This window comes from Silurus meridionalis, chromosome 2 (assembly GCF_014805685.1).
Source record: "Silurus meridionalis isolate SWU-2019-XX chromosome 2, ASM1480568v1, whole genome shotgun sequence".
Taxonomy (NCBI): Eukaryota; Metazoa; Chordata; class Actinopteri; order Siluriformes; family Siluridae; genus Silurus; species Silurus meridionalis.
In genome coordinates this window covers 14,338,067-14,362,035 of record NC_060885.1, presented here as the reverse complement: position 1 = coordinate 14,362,035, position 23,969 = coordinate 14,338,067, and the positions used below count along the sequence as shown (strand labels likewise).

Sequence of the window (23,969 nt, the reverse complement as noted above, 5' to 3'; positions counted from 1 at the left end):
TGAAATTGCTCTGTTGCTGCTTATGAGACAGCGTGAGAGAGATAGGGACGGAAAGAGGAGGACCGAGGGAAAGCCTGAGAGAGCTGGCTCATTGTGCAGATCTGCCCAAAGGCCTTTTCCCAAAGACCTCCACCACCCCGTCCCGCTCAGACATGAATAATATTATTGAGCTCTGCGCTGCTCCGGACCAAAGGGGAAATCGGATGGTTGCTTTTTGACATTTGCCAGGACAAAGACAGAAGGATGTGCAGATAAACTGAAACTTGGTTACATATTCCGTGCCTGCATTATTTACATTAGTCACAATCGAGTTACTGATTGCGGACTTCTGCCTTTTCATCTTGTGTGCGTGACGATTTGTGTATGTGTGTGTGTGTGTGTGTGTGTATGCGCTCACACATGTGGTTGCAGTGGCGATGAAGCTCATGCTTTAGTGTGCGAGTGTGTCTTCCCTTCCTGTTTGCATCTGCGTGACAGGCAGGTTGTGAAAGAAGCCTGAGGCAGCGAGAGATTCGCATGACACTAGGCCTGCATCCCACAACTGATTTAGCCCCAGCCACACACGCACACACATGCTTGAAAACAGATGTCAAGTGCCACAGAGCTCACTGACATTCAAACAGGTTCTAAAGCTTTGAGCCTCCACAATCCGCTTTTTTTGGGCCCCCATGCAGCCACAGGACTCTCTTGCAAACTTTTAAAGCATTTCCTTCTATTTTGCAAGAGAGATGAACATTGTGGACTGCTGAGACACACAGTAAGGGAGGATTGAGAGAGAAAGCGAGGGAGGAAAGGAGGGAAGTAGAGAGTGGAGGGGGTGAGGTAATTAAAAAAACGCATAAGAGAAGATGCTGTCAAGGGAACTTGAGTGCAGGCTGTACACTCAAGTAGTCTCCCATGGCATCACCCACAGCACTCAATTAAAGCCTGACTATCTGCATACGCCTCCTGTGGAACGGCCGCCAAGGCGACATTGTGAGAGACACAATTAGACTTGTTAGGGAGAGAGATTTACTTTCCAGACTGCATGCACTAGTTGTCAGCACGGCTCCTGAATTTGGACTCGGAAACCCAAGCACAGATTTGTTTGTTAATGCATCAGTTTTTGTCATTCTGACCAAAGGCTTGGCTACACCACGAGAAATAATAGTTCTCACGCGAAATAATCTGCAAGTTACGTAATAACAAATGCATCGTTTAGCACAAACCGAGCGCTGCTTTTGACCTGCATTGTGTACCTACAAGTTTCTATGCCCTGCTAATCATTTGGGAATTGTTGCACTATTACTGCATGTTTGTGTCAGTTATATAAGATGTTTTAGTAGGGTGTTTTTTTTGTTGTTGTTTATTCTCACTGTTGATAAAAATAAATATAGCTTGAAAGCATTTGATGGGGTTGAATGTAGTGAAGTAAGCAGATGCTAGCAATAATTTATGCTAGGAAACAATATTCTCAGGAATATACCAACTCGCAGATGGTGTATATATGCTGGGTGTGCACCAATCAAGTACTGGTTATTCCTATAAGAGGTCAGACAAGCCAAAACAAGCTTATACAAGACTTATAAACACAGGACACAACCTGTTTTAAAGTATGCTCTTATCATGCCTGTGATGTTTCACATAACTTCTTAAAAAAAAAAAAAAAAAAAAAAAAAACCTAATGCTGACCTGGTTACAGTAAGAACATTGGTATTGAATAAATATCACCTTTTTATCTAATCACTGGATTTTAATCATCATAGATCAATATTGGAAAAATCTGAATGTCCTTACATGCAAATATAAGTAATCTGTTGGGAAAATGCTCTCTCTGTCTGGTTCCCCTTGAGGTTTCTTCCTTATGTCATCTCATAGACTTTTCCCTTGCGATTGTTACCTCAGATTTTTTCATTGAAGTTCGACAGCTACATCTGGATTTCTGTAAAGCTGCTTTTTTTTATTATTAAAAGCTCCATAGAAGTCAAATTAAATGACTGTTAAAAGGAATGTCAAATGCCTCCAGTATAATGGTTCATCATTTCTAACTAACTAGAAAATTTTATTGGAGGCATCCTTTTTTTTCTTTCCTTATTTTGTAGCTTAAAAGTGACCTTCAAGGTGTGTGTGTGTGTGTGTGTGTGTGTGTGTGTGTGTGTGTGTGTGTGTGTGTGTGTGTGTGTGTGTGTGTGTGTCATTTTTCCCAAATTATTTGCCGTAGGAAATTATACAAAGCAATAATAACAAAACAGCCTTCGATGTCTGGTGTAATGGTATATTCATTATGCAATAGGGAATTGTAATAATATACATTGCAATGTATAAAATAACAAGTGTAGACAAGCAAGTATCTGAAGGTAATGTAAAAAAAAAAAAAAAAAAGACCACACACTGTTCATGTAACAGCCTGAAAAGCCTCTAGACTGCTATTTCAGGGAGCACTCAATAGAATTGTGGTTTGTTGGAACACAGTTTTCATACCTCGGAGGGATAGTCGATGGTTTGCGTGTTGCTGTGGGATTCCAGTAGGGTTTTGCGCTGGAAAAGTTCACCTAACAACTATAATCTGAGAGTTTAGAAGCTTTCGCCCAGAATATCCTTTAGCACGAGCCACAAAAGCCATTTTTCCACTGAGGGAGGTGGACAGGGAGGTCTGGGCTTTGAGACACACATATACACATATTTACACACACACACACACACACACACACATACACACATACTGCCTACAGCCCTGTGTGTGCAACAGCACAGTAATGATGGATGGGAGAGAAGACATGGCACTGAGGGCAGATCAATAGCTGCCAGCACGGCCGGTGTATTTCTTTCACAGCATCTGAGTGCAGGATGTCAGCTTGTTGTTGCCAGTATGATTTGGAGAAGTTTAACAGCAGCATGCTCTGCTGCACTATATATCAGCCAGCTTGACTTTTGGCAGTTCTCGTGAGTGGGACCGTACGCTCGGCGTGCGTCCCGTTAGACTTGCAGGATCGTGGGAAGGCGGATTATTGAGATTATTGCCTTTTCGGTCTAAAAGACTTATCGTGATTGCATTTTATTTTTATTCACTTCTATTTCGTGTTTTCCTCTTGACCGTAATAATCAGCTTGATTTCCCTGATGCGCAGTACTATTGAACTTCGCACACACATTTACGCACGCAGACTCGTGCGCACTTGAACAAACACACAGTCACGTGTCCATGCTGTCACCCGTATCTCGTGTCATGGAACAAGGGGAGGACTGACGCGTCTCCAGGGAAGTACCTGTCATTTCTCTAATGAGATCATCATTCCCGATGCCCGTCTGACTCGTCTGCTGCACTCACCTGTCACACATGACCAGAAAATTCACCAGCAGTTTTGGTTGTTTTTGAACACACACCATCATGAGCTACTTGTAGGCAGCATTCTAGAGAATAGACTAACTGAAGCTGTCTGCTTGAAATATCTTTTGAGTCCAAAATGCTGTCAGAACAAACATAAGATGGTGTTACAGGGAGCGCAGGAAATAGTAGTAGGTTTTGTTTGTAGATATGTCAAACACTGTTGGGGTGAGAGTGGAAGGGTTCAATCTAAAACCCTTAAGTCTTCTTCATTTACAGAACAGTATAAATGTATATAAATTCCAAGTAGATACACTTTGAAGTCTTAACTGAAATAAGGACCGTTTTTAAACATTTGTATGGTAAAAAATAATCAATAGAAATGAATTATATTTATGATCAATTATATTTTTACATTCAACTACTTTTGCATCTTGCTTATGGGTTCTGGACCATTTGATGGGGTCCTTGATGTGGCCGTCTGAATTTCAGCATTTGGCTGAAACTCTTTAGAGACGTTGGAAAGTGGACAGTGAGGACTGTTTTAACAAGGAAATGGTAGCTCATTGATTAAGATTAAGGGGGAGGTGGTAATTTAGTGGTTAAGGCATTGGACTTTGGAGCCAAAGTTTGTGAGTTCAAATCCCACCCACACAAAGCGCCCACTCCTGGGCCACTGAGCAAGGCCTATATTTCCATAGATGTTTATGATCAGAAAGTAATGAGTTCAATTTCCAGCACCACCAAGCTGCTCCTCTTGGGCCCTTGTGAAAGGCCCTTAACCCCCAGTTGTTTAGTTGTATAAAGGATGCATATTGATACATGTTTAACTGATTCCAAACAGCACAATGTTGCATAGTGTTTGCCTAGCTTCCACAAACAAAAAATGTGGCGAAAATTGACATTTTTGTGTAGGCTTGCTGTATCTAGAACCAAGTGCATGATTGATTGTTTCAGATATGGCATGCCCCAAGCTGATGTATTGCTGCTATGGCAAAGGTTTCACAAAATATCTAGTATTTACCACATTTTTTTTGTCCTCTATCATTTGGTTACTCCTGTACCACCATAGTTTTTTTCATCTTCTTCTATAGTTCTTCCTCTAGTTTAAATGGTCATGAAGTTCTCTGCTTCACTGAAGACCTCAGCCAATCATTATGCTCTCCACATTGTTTGCATCCATAACTTGTTTAACACACTTTAGCATTGAGTTTCTGTATACAAATCCCTCAAAACAAGCCACCCTAGATTTTCACCATCCTCATGAAATTATAGCAGGTTGCTACTTCAATCAGTCAATGAAGATGTGTTGAAAAACTCAAGTCTTTGATATATTGCACTATTACACATCAGCGTTTTAAGCAGCACAATGTGGATGGTGCCTGGTTGTGTGTTGCAAGTGTATTTGACTGGCCTGCAGCTCAGCATGCTTGCCGGTGAATATGTGCATTTAGCTCCACTATATTTACACACAGCCATTAGTCGGTTTGTTTATCGTGCCAGAGCCGCAGCTGGAGTCTGGAGCCCACAAACTTGTTTACATGCGAGCGTACATTTTCGGTGACGGGCTCAGGGACAATGGCAGGCTTTGAAAGTGATCAGAACATAGTCTGGTGCGGTAATAAGGCTGTCATTGAAAGCGATGTCACATGTGCTGAAGTGGAAATGTTTTCTCTCGCACTCTCATCTCATCTCCTCTCCTCCGTACAGGACAGGAGAGACAGCAGTCAGCGCCCGTGATTCTGGTAATGATATCATTACGGCGAGCAATTGCTTCTCATGCATTGTTTAACAAAGGCACTTTTGAAGTGCTCCGCTCAAAACCCCAGACTAAGCTTTCACATGCTGCCAGTACACTGCAAGTGGAACCCAAACGAGGGGAAGGAGATCAAGGGGAAACACCTTTTTTTTCCCCCTTTTTTCCACCACAAGCTCTCCACTCTTTTTTATTCACGAAAAATAAAAAGCATAATTAACATCTCAAAGTGGACACTCCCCTCTTCACATGCATTTCATGCAGCCGGGATGTTTTGATGACCTCATTATTGCGGCCGCCGCGCTGCACAGAGCGTTTCCTTTAAGAGCTTGCCCTGTGGATATTTTCTTTCTCTTCTAACTGTGTCACACGCTAGTTGTGCACACGATGGAGGGAGTGGAGCAGTTAGCCATGGAGAACCACGGCAAAATCAAGAGCACTTTCTCAATGAAACTTAGTCTTAACAGTCTACCTGCCATTTATACCCACATCAGAATACAACGTCCTTCAGGAGCCGATCTCAGATGAGAGTTAAACAAACACTCGAGTGCCTTCATTGAGTGTGTGTGTGGGTGGGGGTGTACAGTACAATACATTAAGCACCTCTAATGAAAGAGGCTCTTGTGTGGACTGCAGCATTAGTGGTTTCAGGTTGTCACTGTGGGTTCTGTCCATTTGATTAAGCATTGATCTGGTTCCATTTTACACTTTGTTAGTGGCCGTGGTCTTGTTTTACATCGCGATTTGCATAAAACATGGAGGACAAGGGTCCACTCGCAAGCTAGTTTTGAGTGGTAATTGCAGGAGGCAGTGGTAAATACAAGATTAGAGGGTTGAAATAAATTTCTACTGAGCAGCTCTTCGCACCAAACAACTCTCTTGCTTGCTCTTTCTGTCTCCTTCCTTCTCTCACTCGCTCTCTCACTCTCTCTTTCTCCCGCTCTCTGTTGTTTGTCGCCCGTCACGCTCCACTTGGCCTGCTGCATTCTCAGGGGAGTACCTTAACACCTCAGCAGTGCTCGCTTTCTTCCCCTAATCTTTCTTTTCCCCTGCCCAGATTACTGTATTGATATCCATCTGCCAGCCTCCTCTAAAGGCCCGTGGCCCTTCACTGACTCGTATCGATGTGTGCGCAGCTCGCAGGCCAGCGATTATGAAATTACGCCTCGATCGCCCTCATCTGTAACCCACAATGCCGCCTTTTGTTTGGCTGCCGCATCAGTGGGTTTTTTTTTATTTTATTTTTTTATCCCGACAATCCATAACCATGTGAGAAATAACATCTCATGACTGCGTTTGTCAGACCGTCACCTCTCTCTTGGTGTGTTGTTTTGCAACTAGCTGATGATTTGAGAGATGAGTCTCTATTTGGCTCAGAACATCCTGGGTTTGGTTGAACTGGCTTGCGCTTACGTTCTTGGCAAGTATACAGTAAGTGCACTAGCTAACCCCGAACCGCAATCCTGGCTGCCCCAAATACTTCTCTGTGCTTCAAGTAAACCGTTTCTTTGTTTGTTTGTTTTATGCAAAGCAATAGCACCTGATGGAGTAGTGAGCATGATTGGTATCTGTTGTCTTCAACCATCTTTCTCATGTCAATCCTTGGCTGGTTGTCAAAGTGGCCTAACCCTGTCACCTAAATGCTGGTTTTATCCTGTTCAGTGGCTACAGATGCACTCCCTTAGCTATCATTCCTCATTAAACCTCCTTCTCTCTCTCTCTTTCTCCCTCCCTCTACCCCCCCCCTCTCTCTCTCTCTCTCTCTCTCTCTCTCTCTCTCTCTCTGGCTTTGCACGTCTTTGTTCTTTTGCCTTCTCTCCAGACCTTTCCCATGAGTCATAAATTACAGAGGGTGGAGAAGGTCTCCTAAGCTTTTTTTTTTTTTTGGTTTGGTTTTTTTCCCCCCTTCACCACTGCATGCAACTTGTGCAACTCATTTAAAAGGAAAGAAGGATAATTCTTTTTTTTAGGTTTTTTTTTTGAGAAGCCACTTTGTGTTGATTTTCATGCTCAGGCTCTGAGTCATTGTGAATGCAAATAATCGGCACGGCTTTCTGAATGAAGGAACAAAACATTGTTTATCCGCTAATGAATCTCTCCGTGAAGCTGTGCATGAAGAATGTCCTCACCGTTTCATCACCAATTTGTCCTTTTGTCCTTGCAGTTAATTAATTATGGGCCTCATAATGCTTAAGGCACGTGTAGCGCGGCCCGGGCACGTGTCAAGCGCTAACGAGTGTGAGATAGTTTCCTGTAAGATTTAGCTTTTTGATAAACTTGACCAGTAAAGAGTGTCAACTTCAATTTAATTAATTTATTTATTTTTAACAGGGCCCAAATTGCTGCTAATTATAGAAGTTTCTCTTGACATAATACTGTTTAATCACTCTCAATAAAACCAAGGTTCAGCTTGGCTCATATTATTGGTGCCATGGAACCTGGAAGGCTTTTCTGTAAGGGGTTTAGGATTTTTGTCTGACTTCTAGTGTAAATTGTAGACCTAACCTTGATACGTCCAGGCTTTGAGCTGCACACGCATTCAGAGATGCATAAACACTCGCACGCACACATATACACACGTGCAGCCTCATAACCCTGAAAAAGTCTCTTGAAGCCTGGGACTGGAACCAAACACAAACAACTAAATGTCACACAAGGATATTGTTTATGTAGCACTCAGAGGATTTCTTTCTCGTCTTATGATGGAGCCATGTAGTCTTTCTTTATTCGCTGTACATGTGTCAGGTGTGGGTGTGTGGGGTAGATTAATGGACCCGTCTTGTGTCAGCATTGGTGACAGACTCTCAGACTGTGTGTATCCCTGCTGGGACCCTCTGCCCTGCCAGCCATGTAGCTGGATCCCCCTCCTCTCCATCTTTTAAAGAGCCACGTTGTTCCAACTGCTCCCTTGGGGTCATACCGCCAAGCAAAAGGGCATGACCTAGCGTGCACATAATTGGCTTTATTTCTCCATCACATCACGCCGCTGCTTTATCGCTTTCATTGTTCAGGATTAAGTGCGAATATCCTTCTTTCAGACGCTACTCATGATCTCCTGAACACTTAATTACATTTTCATTTACAAGGGGCTTTAATCCTTGTTCTGCATCTAGCAGTGCTGGCTGGGGAATGTCTTATTTTTATTTTTTATTTTTATTTTTTAATGTCCACTGTGGTCCTTTTTAATGTAACGGTATCGTTGCTTATGTAAAGACAGCAGAGCCATTTGAAATCAGATCTTCATTTGACGTGTCTTTCTTTTTCTTATGAGGGCGGAAAATGTGAGCAGCACACCGAGGCAATATGACGAGGCAAGCAGGCTTTGGAGACGGGAGTGTGTGGGCTAAGTGAAATGCTATCACTGCGGTGGTGTGTAATTAAGCGTGTGTGTCTCTCTCTCTGTGTGTGTGTGTGTGTGTGTGTGTGTGTGTGTGTGTGTGTGTGTGTGTGTGTTGTTTTGCAGGAGGCTGCCACGTTCTCGCGCGAGCAGGGTTTCGAGGTGAGTGGACATCGGCTCGCACGCACTAAACACATCCTAAAGGATTATTTTTCAGCTGATAATGAAGTTCTTTTTCGGACAGTGATTGATGCGCTATTATACTCCCTTGGCCCCCTCGCAGCAGTCGCCATAGCAACCTGGCAGTCGTCATGGTTTCTTTGTTCAGCCAGCGCTGCCGCTCTCTCTCTCTCTCTCTCTCTCTCTCTCTCTCTCTCTCTCTCACTCACACACACACACACACACACACACACACACACACACACACACACATACATACATATACACACATCTACACACATTCTCTCCTCTATTCCCTCACACTCACACACATTCTCTCCTTTGCTCCCTCTCTTACAGACACACACATGCACATTCTCTCCACCGCTCCTCACACACTCACACACACCTCTCCCCTCTCTCTGCTTTTCTGTTATGACGCATTCCTCCCAGGCCTGCACCCAACATCGCCTACAGATGTTATTTATTGAATTTTGAGCAGGCTCTTGGGAAGAGAGAGAGAAGTCCTGAGGGGCAGGCTGAGCACAGGCTGCGATTGGCAGGTGGCTTTGTTAAGGAGCCCACCTTGTTAGCTTCATTAGGCTATGAGGATTCACTGCTCAGCTGTGGTATTATCCTCAATTATGCAGCGCTGTCATCTTATCATACATCCAACCCCCCAGTCCTCCTCCCTCTATTCTCTCCTTCATAAATCCTGGAACACCTCTCCTCCAAATATGTAAACAGAGTGAATGGTTGCATTAATGCATTACATGTCGGAATAGTAAGAGTTATACGTAAGTGAATAGGTTGAGAGCAGATAATACTAATGTACTACTGAATTCACAAGAGGAAGTTTGATGTGTGTGTGTGTGTGTTTGGGGGGGTATTGGGAGGACAGGGGGTGTATGTGTTAGCCCTGTCCTGGGCTCATAAAATGCAAATTCATTCGGAAAGTAAATGTGAGTTTAGGAACGATATGCTTAAATAATTGAAGTGGCTTATCTTTTTTCCAAGCGCAGAGCTATCCGCCTGAATGTGTTTCTTCTCGGTATGAATAATTGTCTTCACCAGGATCACTCAAGGTGCGATCGACGTGACTAGAATGCAGAGCAGCAGAGTCGGTTAGAGAGAGAGAGAGATACAGGGGGGAAAAACGGGTGAGGGCGGGAGAGATGGAGTGTAAGTGCAGAGGGGAGATGGAGGAAAAGGAGAGAGGGAGAGAGAGAAATAGGCGAGGAAGGGTTGGTGAGCCAGAGCGAGTGGAGGAACAGAGGAGGGGGCGAGGGCTTGCATTGCACACAGTAAATATATAAATGGCAAGCACTGTCACACACTGTGAGTACCTCTTCACTGATGTCATGCACGTCAATTTGATTTAGGACTTATGAGAGAGGGAAAAAACTCACAACTACTTTTTTTTCTCTTGCAAGCCCACATCAGAAATTCGGACAAGGTAAAACACATGTACGTAGGCAAAAAAATCTCTCGACTAGTTTTTCCCTTCTCCCCCGCCTCCAGTGAATTTCTGCGCTCTGAGACGTCTCCACACATCAGTTGCTTTTCCACAGCAGCTAGTCAGGCAAACGGCTAAGGAGCGTTCACACTGACACCACCAGATTGACTCTTTGTGCTTCAGTTCCCAGTGTGTTTTCCGATTTCTCTTAAACCGCAACGCAACGTGCCACCTATTGCTCAGAATATCTCGTGTAGGGTTTTATTATTGTTATTTTAATAGCTATGGCTTTGTGACAAAAGTTACAGCTTTTTTCACAGATCTGCATTAGCGTCTGCGTCTCTTCCCGGAGGTGTTTTCAGCATCCTCTATGGTGGCCAGGTCAATTGTGAGAAACGAGTATGAAATCCCAGACTCTCCAAAAAAAAAAAAAACAGCGAAAAATCAAACACATCTGTTCTGCTTCTATCTAATCCCTGTTGCTCCGAGATGGAGGCTTGTTAATAAATCAATTTACATCTCAAGAAGGGTAGATAAGAGCATGTTATTTTTCTTCTGTATTGAACCATCATTAGACCAGGCGCACACTGTGATCCGATCCTCATCTGTTGTGCTTAAATAGCATTAGATGTTGAATCCGCCGCAGGCTAATTGAATGTTCTGTTGGATGCTGTTCCTCCGACAGATTACAGTGGAGGAGTCGTTTTTTTAGCTTTAATATGGATACAGAATTGGGCTCCCTAATAATGCTGGATATTCCCCCTCCCCCCTCCACCCTTTACTAATTTTTATTATCATTCTTTCATGGTTATTAAATGAGGTGATTATCACTGACCACATCCTTAAGGGTTTTTATTAACTGTAAGAAAGTCACTGAATAGTGGGGCATTATGGATATGGATAAACGTAATTAAGTCATGGCGAATGCTTTTCTGTGGTCGAAGGTTTTGCCCAGCCACCTCATCGATTTTAATGAATAGAAAATCTATTGAGTTAGCCAGAAGTAGAAAGAGAAATAAATATGAAAATATGCGCGAGACCGTGCCAGGGCTGTGCGGATAGGGAGTGTAGATAGGCCGCTTAAATCTGGCCATGTGTCAAGGAAATTGTTGTACCGCATTGAAATGTAGAGGAGCACAAATTAAAAAAAAAAAAAGCCCTGGCTAATCTCCCCATGTCGGAACAATACAGAAACAGAGCGAGCTGATGAGTGCAGTTTTGATCAGTGTGCGGTTTTTAGTGCACTCTTGGGCCTTGGATGTGACACTGGCTAGTTTTAAATTCAGCCTCAGTGACAAATTGGTTTGGCAAAATCCTACTTTCTCCACATTAGAGCCACCCATCGACTCTTTCTCCCCGAGCCCTGGAACCGTAAACCTCTTTTAGGGGTGATTACTGCTTCTGCTTGTGTGTGGGGAAACAATTTATAAGCCCACACCATATTTAATTTAAGAAAGTCTGTATCAGTGGGGAAACAGCGTCTTCAGGAGCACCGTCTGCCTGGGAAGATCTACATTCCCTGGAAGAGCTCTTGCCTTTTTTTCCCCCCATCATTCTGGTCTGGAGGATCCGGTTTGCAGTGCGCCCTTGATGGGTTAATTATGAGGCGAGCTCTGACAGCTGATATTCGGATCAAAGTGAACAGACGTGTGAGCTTTTCTCGGTTTTCCAGGCGTACGCTGTGCGTTCATGCCGATGCCGGGCAGAGATAAGTGACTGAGGGCAAGGTGGGAAGAAAAAACCCAAACAGCCATCATTGACAACATCTCTGCACCTCCCTTTTATTAAAAACGTGCTGCTCGGTAAATGAATTGAGATCTATAGATGGGACGGATCTAATGCGTGACAGAGGTGTTTCTGTTCTGCTAATTAAAGCCTTGCGTTTCCAATAAAACTCGCACATTCATCGAGCAGCATTAAACATGAATAGGGAGAAGAAAAGACATTTGAATGTAGGATGAATGCACATTAAAGAAAGTGGTGGTAGTAGTGAACTCTGAGGGACGCCTTTATGCAGCTCGGGCTAGCGATTCTTAACAAAACATCTGTTTTTCAGCGCGCGCTCGCCTCAGCCTGAATACATATAACAGACCTCTCTGCTTTTACAAGCTCAGTGAGTGGCTCTCCGATCAAATCCCTTGCTCTCTCTCACGCAGACTCCCCTGTGTGTGTAATGAAACACCCCTGGTCTTTTCTCTCTTTTCAGGAAAGAGCTGTTGGACATAGAGTTGCATTTCTGATTTGCATTGTGTTGGGGGGCCGAGAAAGAGGGAGTGAAAAATGAATGAGTAATCTTATCCAGGCATGCCGGACATTTAATCTGCGCTTTCCAGCCCTGTGCAGCCAGCAAAGTTTGAAGCTTGTGTTGTAGCAGTTTAGAGGCTCCGCCTGAATAAGTCTCCAGCGTTTTACCACTCCGTTGGGGGTGGAGGTATGTTTGTGCTTATAGCTTTTACCTGATAATCAGATTTTTGTTAGAGTTAATATTTCCCAGTGTGAGATTGGACGTGTCCAACCTGTGCCCCTCCTGTCAGCAGATCCCTGTAGACACACAGCTAGTGGTACGTTTATTGTGTCCAGTCAGCTGATACAGTAAATCTAGAAGTTTTTTATTGAGCCCTTGGATCTGGTAAAAAAAAAAAATTCCCACCAAATTAAACCCCAAAGCCTGGCTCTTGCCTTCGGTCTGTTTTGTCTAGTGTGAAGTTTCTACAGTCGTTATGATCATGTACTCGGTTTCAGATTCTTTATACAGGAGTGCCAGTCCTAATCGGAGCACTGTGTTAACCTTCCCCAAAGCAGCCACTGTTAATGATTACATCCATATTTATGAAGGCACTTTAAACGGAGGAAAGTCTTTTTTTTTTTTTTTAACTACAGCGTTTCAATTAATGCGCTTTGTCACTTACGCCGAGGTCCATGTTTGACAGTTCATTAAATAATTTATGTTGGATTAGATGCCATTAAAACCACTTTACCTTTAGTTGCTTACCTCGACTGTTGAGATCAAAAATTAAATAGTATTAATTATCCAGGCTGACCTCATAAGCATAATTGTCTCCAGGGGACAGGAGGGACATGTCCTTCCCATTTTTTTTAATCTAAGGTTTACTCTCTTTTCCCACTTTCTATTATGTCTCACACCACTTCTGAAACAAAAAACGACCCCCTCTGTGAACCCGTAGTCAATTCAATAACTGTTATTTGTTTGTGTAGTGGCAATATCCAGCGTGAGCAAACGAAGGGTTCGGCAGCGCTGCAGTAGGTTGATTGAGTCTGGTCTTTAGCATGCTAATTAAGGTTGGCCAGGCTTTGCAGAAAGCTGAGTGTTTTTCCGTAGGTGCAAGAGGGGGCTGTAGAGGTGTGGAAGCAGCTGGTTCTGCCTGGGAAACCGCACACACTCGTCCATTTAACAAAACTGTCAGGGCCTGCTGCCGCCATGGCCAAGCAGCTTCTCCTCTCTGCTCCTGGCACGGGCATGAGTGGACATGTGACAGACTCTGAGCTTTGGCAAGGCCTTACAGCTTCAGACCCTCTGACTGGGGCTTTGTGTGTGTGTGTGTTTGTGTGTGTGTGTGTGTGTGTGTGTGTTTGAGAGGGAGAAAGGGAGAGAAGAGCATGAAAGCCACCAGCTTTCAAAACCCCCCTCCACCTTCTCACAGCTCCCCTCAGCTCCTTCTGTCCAGTGCCAGCTGGGAGGTGTGAGGATTAGGAAATGCAGATGATCTCACTCAGTTCCCTAAACGTCTCTCTCTCTCTCTCTCTCTCTCTCTCTCTCTCTCTCTCTCTCTCTCTCTCCCTCTTTCTTTCTCTCCCTCTTTCTTTCTTTCTCTCTCTCTCTCTCTCTCTCTTTGTCTCTCTCTCTCACACACACACACACACACACACACACACACACACACACACACACAGACCTCCACTCATTCTCTCCATCTTCTCACGTTCTGTAATTGCAGAAATGTATTTGTTTGTTTGTTTGCTTATTTGTTATTATTTTTAATGACATATTGTTCTGACCTGAAAGTTGTATTGCTTGTCAGAGTCAGCACTCTACCACCATTAAATTTGACACTCCAGAAATGACTACTATTAATTAAAATACTCGATTGTGTACAGTGTAATGTGCGAGGCGTCCATATATTTCCTTATTTAGCATTTTCACAGTCTTCATAGCTGCTTATTGGAGTGTTTGTGATGGTCCTTTGCTGTAACTCATATGCTCTAATGCCTTTATATTATTGCAGACAGAGAACATAGAGGAGATTGCCAAGAAGGCCCAAAGCTTACCCAAGGAGAACAAGAAAAGGAAGAGGATTGTGGTCTTTACTCAGGGCAAAGAGGGCACTGTAATGGTCAAAGGTATGTGCAGTTAACCTTCATGCATTTGAGTACTGAGCCATGACTAAGTACATATTCAAGAATCATTGGATCATAGAGGATAAAAATCATTTGTATTGAGCACCTGGAGTGGGTGGGTTAGTAGGGGACATGTAGCATATGTTTTTTTCTTCAGCCATTTACTCATTTACAGTAGTCATGATGTTGATAGATTTCCTGTGTAAACATTTGTGAATAGCCCCAAACAAGGTCATTTTCAGAATGGCGCACCGTTCTCTCTGGCGGCCTTCGCTGTTGCGCTGCGTGAAATGAATTCACCCTTGGCAATGACCTCCTATCTCTCAGATGCAGAATTTCAAATCCGGAGGGTTGGAGCAGTCTGGGACATTGCTATGGTAACTGAGTGGTGGGGGGTTGGTTTCAGCTGAGTTGATAAGTTTAACTGTATAGTAGAGAAAGCATCACAGTTGTAGCTGATTAAGCCAGCGGGGTTTACGGTTCAAAGCAAGGCAGTGGGTTTGTTCAAAGGGAGAGGACGGGGTGGACGGGGTGAACACTTTCTGCTCGTCTCCTTGTGCACCTGGCACACCGACTGCTTTTTCTCACCGGCGCTGATTTATTCGAATCCTATTTGTTCAGCACAATTTCATTATATTGCCCTTTTGTCATGTGATTCATTGAGCACCTGAGCTGTGGTGACAGTGGGATCGGATGTTATAAAGATTCCAGTAAGATATATATATATATATCGTTAAGTGGGTGTTCTTTCTTTTATATACGTTTAATGAATTGTAGTATTGTACTGGAAAGGTTAATGAGTAGAAGCTCTTTCACGTCACCTGTTTGATCAATGGTTTTTATTCTCATTCAACAATACGACGTTTCTTTCTTTGTTAATTTGCCTTAATGTTTATTAAACATACTGGATCATCTCTACACACCCGGTTGCTGTTGGTTACCTATGAAACACCTCCAGAGATGTTCCCTTCAAAAAAAAAAAAAGAAAGAAAGAAAGAAAAATCTGTATTTGTGCTCGCTGCTGTCGTCCTCCAGGTCTAATCTCGTTCCAAATTCCACCTTACAGGATCAAATTGGTGTCGAAACGCAGCTAAAAACTCCTTTGCCTTCTACTACTTCCACAACATGCTACCCGAGTAAAGCTGCAAAGCCGTCTGTATCGGTTCCACCACGCTGCTTTTATCACACTAACGCTAATAGCATTAGTCCCTCTGGGCTGATAAGGGTGCTCAAGCAATTGCTACTCCTGTAAAGTCTCATCAGACGAAAGTGCTACAAGACAATCCTCCGCTTTTTTTTCTTCCTCCCCCTGCTGCAGAACTGCCAGTTCTCCTTTCTGTTCTGGAAAAAGACTCCAGCTAAGTTTGAGCTTTAGAGCAAAGACCCTCCTGGAGGCGGTTTTCACACAGCTGATGAATGGCTGCCTGGGCTAGCCTCTCCCAGCCCTTTCATATGAAGCTGTGGGGTTAGTGGCAGCCCCTGGTGAACTCGATATGAAACGTGTGATGAATGTTCGGAGCACGCCGAGTGCATGTACGAGGGTGTTGCTCATAAAAAAAATGGCAAACTTGATAAATGTCAGCTGAGGTGTGGGCCCAGAATAAGCGGGTTCAAATAGCCGGGGCGACAGAAAGAGTGCAGGATATTGTTATTGCTCCCTGTAGCCCCCCGCCAATAAACATCAATATAAAAGAGAATTAAAGATTTGCTCGGGCTCCCAGAGGCGGCACTCGGATGCCGTCTGATCCCCACATTTCATTTGCAATTTGCTCCGAGCGCGGGGATGTGATCGTTCTACGGCCTCTGAATGTCACCATGAAGTTGTTTTAATGATGATGAAGAAGCCTGGAGATGATGGGCCCCTGGAGGTGATGCTCAGAAAACGCTTGTTATGTAAGGAATAACACACAGGGACCATGCTGTTATAGGGGAAATAACTGCCAATTTCCAATAATTACACAGGTAATTTTATAAATGAATAACCCCTAGCTGCTTGTGTTACAAAGAAAATAGTTTTTATTGTTGCACAGCAAAATTATTTCTTTTTTAATCCTGTAAATTATTTGTTTATTATTTACCTGTAGCACCTTAGTGTATGAGCTGTTATTACACAAATGATGATGTATTAAAGCCAGTTCATTAATATAAACATATCGGTTTCATTAGAGTTGCCGTTAAAGCCGAGCTGTGATAAAAAATGAATCCATGCCTTCTAGTCAGAGAATTCAGCCGAGCTGTGGTAAAAAGCTTTTTTTTCCCGGTTCTCTCCTTGCATAAATGTGCCACATTCTCATATTAGTTGCCTTAATAAAGGCTTCCAGGGCAGAGCCCTTAATGAAGCAGCACAGTGACACTGCTGAACATGGCCTTGCCCTGCTGACGCACCTATTACAGGCTCGAATTAACAAAGCCAAGCCCACAGTCTTTGATCTAAATGACGACGGAGTGTGCAAGGTCATCCAGCGGCTGCTGCAGCAATAAAGGGCTTAGCTATGTCATGGTGCTGGAAGGAGCCTGTGGTATATTACACTAGTAATTTTTGTACTCTCTCATGAGCTAACAAACATCACTGACCACACATTAATCAGGTAGTGGGAACCTTGGTCTGATAAGGTACTAGCTTGCTGGGGTTCTCAGGAACAGTTCTGATGCTGATTCATCTATTAAACCAGGATCCATCAATATTAGTTTATCATGTTTGAAATATGCGACACTGTTTACTCACAGACCATACATTCAACACTGTATGAACAAAAGTACTGACACAGCCGATTTTTGAACTCTCTTGAACCCAATTGGAATGAATTGGAGCACTGATTGCACCCCAGGTCTCCTCACCAGACTTTATTAATACCCCTGTGGGTGAGTGAGCACAGATCTCCGCATACACACTCCAAAATCTAGTGGAACATCTTCCCAGAAGACTGGAAGTTGTTGTAACAGCAAATGGGCACTGAATGTGGAATGGGATGTTTAACAAGCACATACAAACCTTATAGTCATCTTTTCACAAACCTTTGTTCATATATAGTATAAAGAGAATTAAAAAAAACATGGTGGTTTCCATTATTTACTTTTTTTGCGAAGTTTAAATTAATTTTTCTGTATAGCATCTTGGATTAATGTACTTGTTCAATATATTGTCATTAGTAACGACAAAAAAACTTTCTCAGTGTATTCATGTTATTCTTTTAAAGGAGTCTTCAGTGTCAAAGGTGAAAGCTGCAGGTTTTTTATTATACAAAATCCTTCAGAAATAAGAGCTTTTGCTACCATTTGCCTGTAAAGCATCTTGTTAACGTGGAGAATTAAAGACGAGAGGTTGCTGAGAGAACCGCTGTTCACGGGTCTTATAATGTAACAGAACAGGAACAAACGTATCTCGCTGACATCTTACTATTTTAAAAGTAACTTGAAAAAAAGTGAATTAAAAGTGAATAAAAAATGCAACGTCTTTTCTAAATGAATATAGAGCATTAATTGTCAAGTCAAGAAGCATTTATTGTCATTTCAAACATATATAGCTGACGCATTACACAGTGAAATGAAACAACGTTCCTCCTGAACCCTGGTGCTACATACAACAACAATCACAGAAAACACAGGGCTAAGGATCAGTGTCCTCACCACATAAAGTGCAAAAATTGCTTTGAAATAGGAGGAAAAAAACTCTGATCAGATTCTGTGTTGCTCTGCATTGGGAAGAGACACATCCCTGTTGTTGATTATTTTCCTCTAACAGCACACCCTAGTATCATGTTTTATTCTTTACTTTAAACCTGCCTGAGAATATAAATCTTATTTGCCTTCCTTTATTGATTCCGTGTTGCATTTAAAGAGTCGCTCACCTCAGAATTGGACTTGCTCGTAGGGAATCTGTCTAATACTCGGTTGTTTGCTTTGATTTACCTGCTCCTAATGAAGTCCCCAGAGAAGCCTTTGGGTTTTATTCTCTGTTTTTCTCCCTCTGTAAGCCTTCAGCAAAGGTCATTTTGCACCCATAAACACACACTCGACTGAGCGGGGAATTTTTAAAGCAGCGAGCGAGGGTCTGGGTTTCATATATGCCTAGAGTGTAGGAGCAAGGTTAAGAAACGAGATGTGATAAACAGCATGAATGGTTCGCTTTGACTAAGCCATTTTTATTGATAAAATGTCGACTTTGGTTGCTTAAAAATATTAGATTTATTAAGTGTTCGTTTGGCATTTTTTTAGACTGGCCGTCTCTGAATGCTGATCATTAACCCTACACGCGCACAATTCCACTGTGTACCTTTCTTCAGGTTAACAGTTACGTGTGGAAAGGATGGACACGGGGGGCTATCGCTCCCCCACTATTGATCATGACATCACCTCTGGCTTCAAACTGATTAGCATGGCCAGGAAGTGAGAGGAAGTAATCAATGTCTCGCTTTGAAAAGGGCAAAGCGGCCTCTTAAAGCTCTGGCGAGCCCACACCTCCGATTGTTTGTGCCAGTTATTTCCTGCCTCACTCTGCATGGTGCGGCTGTTTATTAGCCGTTAAGTGTGTTGGTCAAGTTCGTCGTTTTCTCACCCCCGTTCAGAGCTCGTGAACAGCAAGTGGACGCTGGCATCCTCGGGTTTGTTGCGGGACTACTCCTATGAGCAGTTGTTTTGGAGAAGAAGGTGAGGGGTGAACTTCAGCAGAGCGCTCCGTGTTTCACAGGCTCAGGTTTGTCTTGGGCCACAGAACGTTTCTACATGGCTGGTGTATTCATGCAACTCTCCATGAAAATCTTCAAAGCACTTAAATCTCATAGGTTGTTAAGAAATATAATTGTCATATGACCTTGAGGTGTGGATTTGCTTTGCTGCCTTATCACACGATAACTCCAACTTTTATTGCAGAAAATTGCCCAATCTCAACGCTTGTGTAAATATTATGATGACCGTGTCTGCTATTTGCGCTCTATAAATAGCCTTAAACATGCATGTTGTCATTGCTATCTCTTTTCTCTTTTTATTATTATGTTGAGGAGGTCACGCACATTTATAGAGCAGGTTCCAGGAGCTGTTATGGAAGAAGGGTATTGGGTTCATCCCGACCCAAATAGGTCCACACCAAACACACAAATATGCACTGGGAACAGACGCTTACTCCTGTTATAAAGAAACAGCAGTAAGGAAGAGCTATGAATACTGTACATCTCCACAGCAACCGAGGTGTGATTTTGTTGCCTTTTTTTTTTGTTCCTTGATAAGTCACTAATAGTGTTGTTTTTTTATTATTTTTATTTCACTTTTGGTCTGGGTTTTTTGTTTTTTTTTTTTTTTTTTTTTGGAAAAAAGGAGGAATGGCAAAACCGCAAAAGCTGTGGAACTCCCTGTGAACAAGACGATGTTTACAGGGCGCACCACAAGCCAGGAACAACAAAGACAACTTTTGGCAGCAAAGTTTTAATTGCCATGCCTATTAAAAAGCCCTGCCAATGGCCTCTTTTGTGTTATACATTAACATGAAATTGGTCCTGGAACTCTCCCAGGCTAACCAAAGCAGCATGCTCATGGCCAAGTTCAATAATCTGTTTTGAATAAAGATGCGATGTGTAGCCTCCAGCCTGATGAAATGAAGGAGGATGTCCATCACTGGTGGTTAGAGGAAAATCAGAGCAGTGTGAGGCACTGGGGTGTTTACAGCACAGGTTTTTTCCCCCCCTGAATTCTCCTCTCTGTTTGTATTTGGCCTAGTTTTGCTGTATCTTTCGCGTGCTCGAATAAATTGCTCTCATTCACATTGAGCCACGACTTGTGTAGACCCACAGTTCAGAAGTGATTCATCTTCACAATATAATCATTTTATTTCCCTGTGCTGAACTCTATATCCCCTCAAGGACACAGCCAGCATATTGTTTTGCACATTTATGACAAACTACGACTTGGATTAAATGCTGATATATCCCTAAAAAAAACAACATGCCATCTACTGACAAGGTATTAAGTATCCAATATTATTTCTTTTGCTCATGTAGCTATTGACTGAACATGAGGAATTGGTTTGAACACATCCTCTTGGACCAATTAGTGGCCTGGATTTGGGGAAAGGGGGTAGTTTTTTTTTCTCTCTCTCCCTCTAAGCATCTGCTTCTTGCCTCCATTCGCTGAACCTCTTGCTATTGTCTCCATTGAGAGTGGAGAAAGGCTTCTGGACACCATTTGGCACCCAAGTGGATGGACACCACGGAGAGAGTGCGGCATGTCCTTCAGCTCAGCCCCTCTAGTTTCTCATGTCCTCCTCCCATTATCATATCAATTGGTGCAGCTTGTAGAAGACAAAGTGAGGTTATGGGAACCACCTAGAGCGCCATGCACCATTAAACATCAATGCGGGGGGGACGTGCACATGTGCAAGTTCAGCCTTGTTTACCAAGATGGAAGAGGGGTAATGCGTGTAGCGCCTTCCTCCTATAGCTTACAGGCTTCACAGTGCACCCCAAATTAACTTCAGATGCCTCCTTAGTGACTGAGGTTTTATTGTCTGTTGTGTTTTTTCTTTTTTTTTTCTTCTTTTCTTTATTTATTTATATATATATATATATATATATATATATATATATATATATATATATATATATATATATATTTTTTTTTTAATAAAGGTGTCTTTTCATTTGGCAACCGCTTGCATGAAATCAGCATGGTTTTTACTTGTAAAAGTACTGCTGTGTTGTGCAATAGTTGCGAGTCTAATCTGTTTTTATTGTGAATGCTGACTGCTGTGGGTGTTAGCTGTTAGCCGATGTGTTGTAATGTTTTGGTTCTTCAAATCATTCTTATTCCTGATGAGTCACCTCCACCAAAGCATGTTCCAGCAGGCCTCTTGTGTGTGAGTGTGTGAGAGCTTGTTTTTATGTCTTGCTGGGGACAAATTTTCCCACAAGGAAAGGAATATGAGAGTTTTGAAATCGTTGAACATTTTTGGGCTTTTTGTTTTCTTAGAAATTTTATTTCAGTTATATTTTTATATATTTAGGCAAAGCATCTTCTTAATTAGCTGCCATTATTACTAATGATGTATGATGGTAAGACACCTGAGAGTAAGATTCATATGGGTTTTTTTTTTATATCCCATTGCAAATATAGTCACCATTTACTGATATCATAACCTCTACTGTTCTTGGAAGATGTTCCACTGGATTGTGTGTGGTTTTGGGGATTTGTGCTCATTCAGCCACAAGGGCATTAGTAAAGTCAGGTAGTGATGTAGACTGAGGAGGCCTGAGGTGCAGTCAGAGTTCCAATTCATCCAAAAGGTATTCAGTAGGCTTGACGTCAGAACTCTCTGGCAGGCCACTCAAGACCTTCCACACCAACCCATGTCAAACACTGGAGCGTTTTAATGCTGAAACAGGTTTAGGTCTCCCAGTTCAAGTGAAAGGAAATGTTCATGCTACTGCATCCAAAGACATCCTAAACAATTGTGTGCCTCCAAGATTGTGGTAACAGTTTGAAAAAGAAACCACGTACGGCTGAAAAAATGAGGTGTCCAAGTAAGTTTGTCCGTACATTGTTGTATGTTCAGTTGTATTGTGTATGAAGGCAGAGTTTGTACTACCCATCTGCAATCCCACGTTTTGTTTTTTTCCTGAAATAGTAAATTAGTAGTAAAACAATTGCATCAACTTGTGTAGAAATCCCAGGATGTACAGCTTCAGTGAAGGTTTGTTATTCAGTAATCCTCGGAATGTTTTGAGACTGCGTGGTGGCCTTTTATTTCTTTCCTTTCGTTTTTCAGCCTACTTGTTTTTGAGTCATAGAAGGAAGTAGAATGAGGTCAGATCAAGTACAGAGGAAAGAACCACATACAGTTTCATGTAACATACACTCACTGTCTGGTCACACACACACACACACACACACACACACACACACACACACACACACACACACACACAGGCTTCCTTAATGCAAACCACAGAATAACACGAGTGAAGTTCGAGCTGCACTCTGTGTCTTGCTGTTTTAATTGGAAGGGCCTTACCTATTTTACCTGCACAGCAATTATTTGAAGCTGTAATTGCGAAATTACAGACAGATCATGAGTTCTATCGAACTTAATTCACATGTAAGATCCTTTAGTTAATCATTTCAGCAGAAAAGGCGGGCGAGCATGCTTCATCGCCTGCATTAATTAGGCGAAGTCGTTTTGCTGCTAATTAGCTGATTCTAAAAGGATCTGCTTTTTTTGTGTAATTAATTATCAAAGACACAATCGGCTGCCTCGTTCAGGGGGAAAAAAATGTGCTCGCAGAGCGCACATATCTCGAAAGCCTGTCATTGCATCACGCTTTAAAAGCCTCGTCCTCCTTGCTGTTTGTTTGCGAGGTTTGCTCTTACAATTTTCCACATAAAGTGGTGGTCTTTGACTCCTACTATGAACAATTAAGCAAGTGGTTATAGCTCAGTGCTGCGCTGTTGAAAAAATACCAAGCTTATTATCAGCTGAGTAAACATAAACTCAAACGAACACAAGTTCCTTTTTACTTCCCGTTTTCCTATTTTTTATATATATATATATATATATATATATATATATATATATATATATATATATATATATATAATTTGTGCCAGTGTGCCCAGAGAGTTTGCATTTTAAGATGCTATTGGAGACGTATACAGTCCTGTAAACAACCAAATTTCCGAAGGTAAATCAGTCACGTCGCTGGCTTCCAGCCTCCTGGTAAATGGTGTTTTCAGAGTGTACTCAAAAATGGCAGGCAGTATCAAAGATTAGGCTCGCTGAAGTGTTCTCTTACTGCAAAGCCCTCAAAGTTACAGCAATATCCTCTGACTCAGTGAGGCTCATTTCACTCTAATGGCTGATAATGCCATAAATAAAACAGCAGTGTTCAGATCCGCGGATGTGCGCGAAGAGCCACTGAGAGGGAACAGGAGAAGAAAGAAAGTCTACAGAGGGGAAGTAATAAAAACTGCAGACACACTGGTTTTACTCCGAATCAGAGCACCTGGAAGATCATTAAAACTGAATGTGGAGCTAAGATGGATTGTGCTAAATGTTATTTTAAGCTTACACGCTCTCGGCTTTGTGCGTTGCCAAATGAAACTATTGCATCTCTTTGGGTTTGAGGCTCTGGCTCATGCAAATGGCCCTTTCCTTAGTTTCTTATTGTCTGTCATTCAGACTGTCCCCACAGATTTCTCATTAGCTCTGGAGCTCAAGCTTGTCTGTACCTCTGCTGTGCTCCTGATTATTAGCATGCACACTGTATTTTTGTGTGTAAATTAATCTCCGAGTTAATGCCACCAACTGACTGACGAGGTCTGGTTACATTCATCCTGCAAGTATGTGGACCGCTATAAATGACTGAGGAGTTGTTTACAAAGCATTAAACACATTACGTGCTACTGGCTTGGTCATTTGTTAGGCATAACACGCAACGGGCCGTGCTATTACCGGAAAATGATCTACACCGAGTTGGTGTGATATAGTTTGTGGTTTGGATCATTACCATATGCTCTTATTAAATGCATGCAGCACAAGTTAGTGAAATTTATAACAAGAAACAAGAAACTCCTAACAGCATGTCAGTTATGTACAGTGTGTGTGTGTGTGTGTGTGT

At 42.5% G+C, this 23,969-nt stretch overlaps 1 protein-coding gene across 2 annotated transcripts in view; it reads left to right on the top strand.

Annotated features, from left to right (window-relative positions):
- adka (adenosine kinase a) overlaps positions 1-23,969 on the top strand; it is a 138,201-nt gene that overhangs the window by 111,056 nt on the left and 3,176 nt on the right. For both annotated transcript variants that reach the window (XM_046870456.1, XM_046870467.1), the window contains exons 8-9: positions 8,523-8,558; positions 14,256-14,370. In XM_046870456.1, the coding sequence (XP_046726412.1) occupies positions 8,523-8,558; positions 14,256-14,370 (151 nt within the window). The remainder of the gene's footprint in view (positions 1-8,522; positions 8,559-14,255; positions 14,371-23,969) is intronic.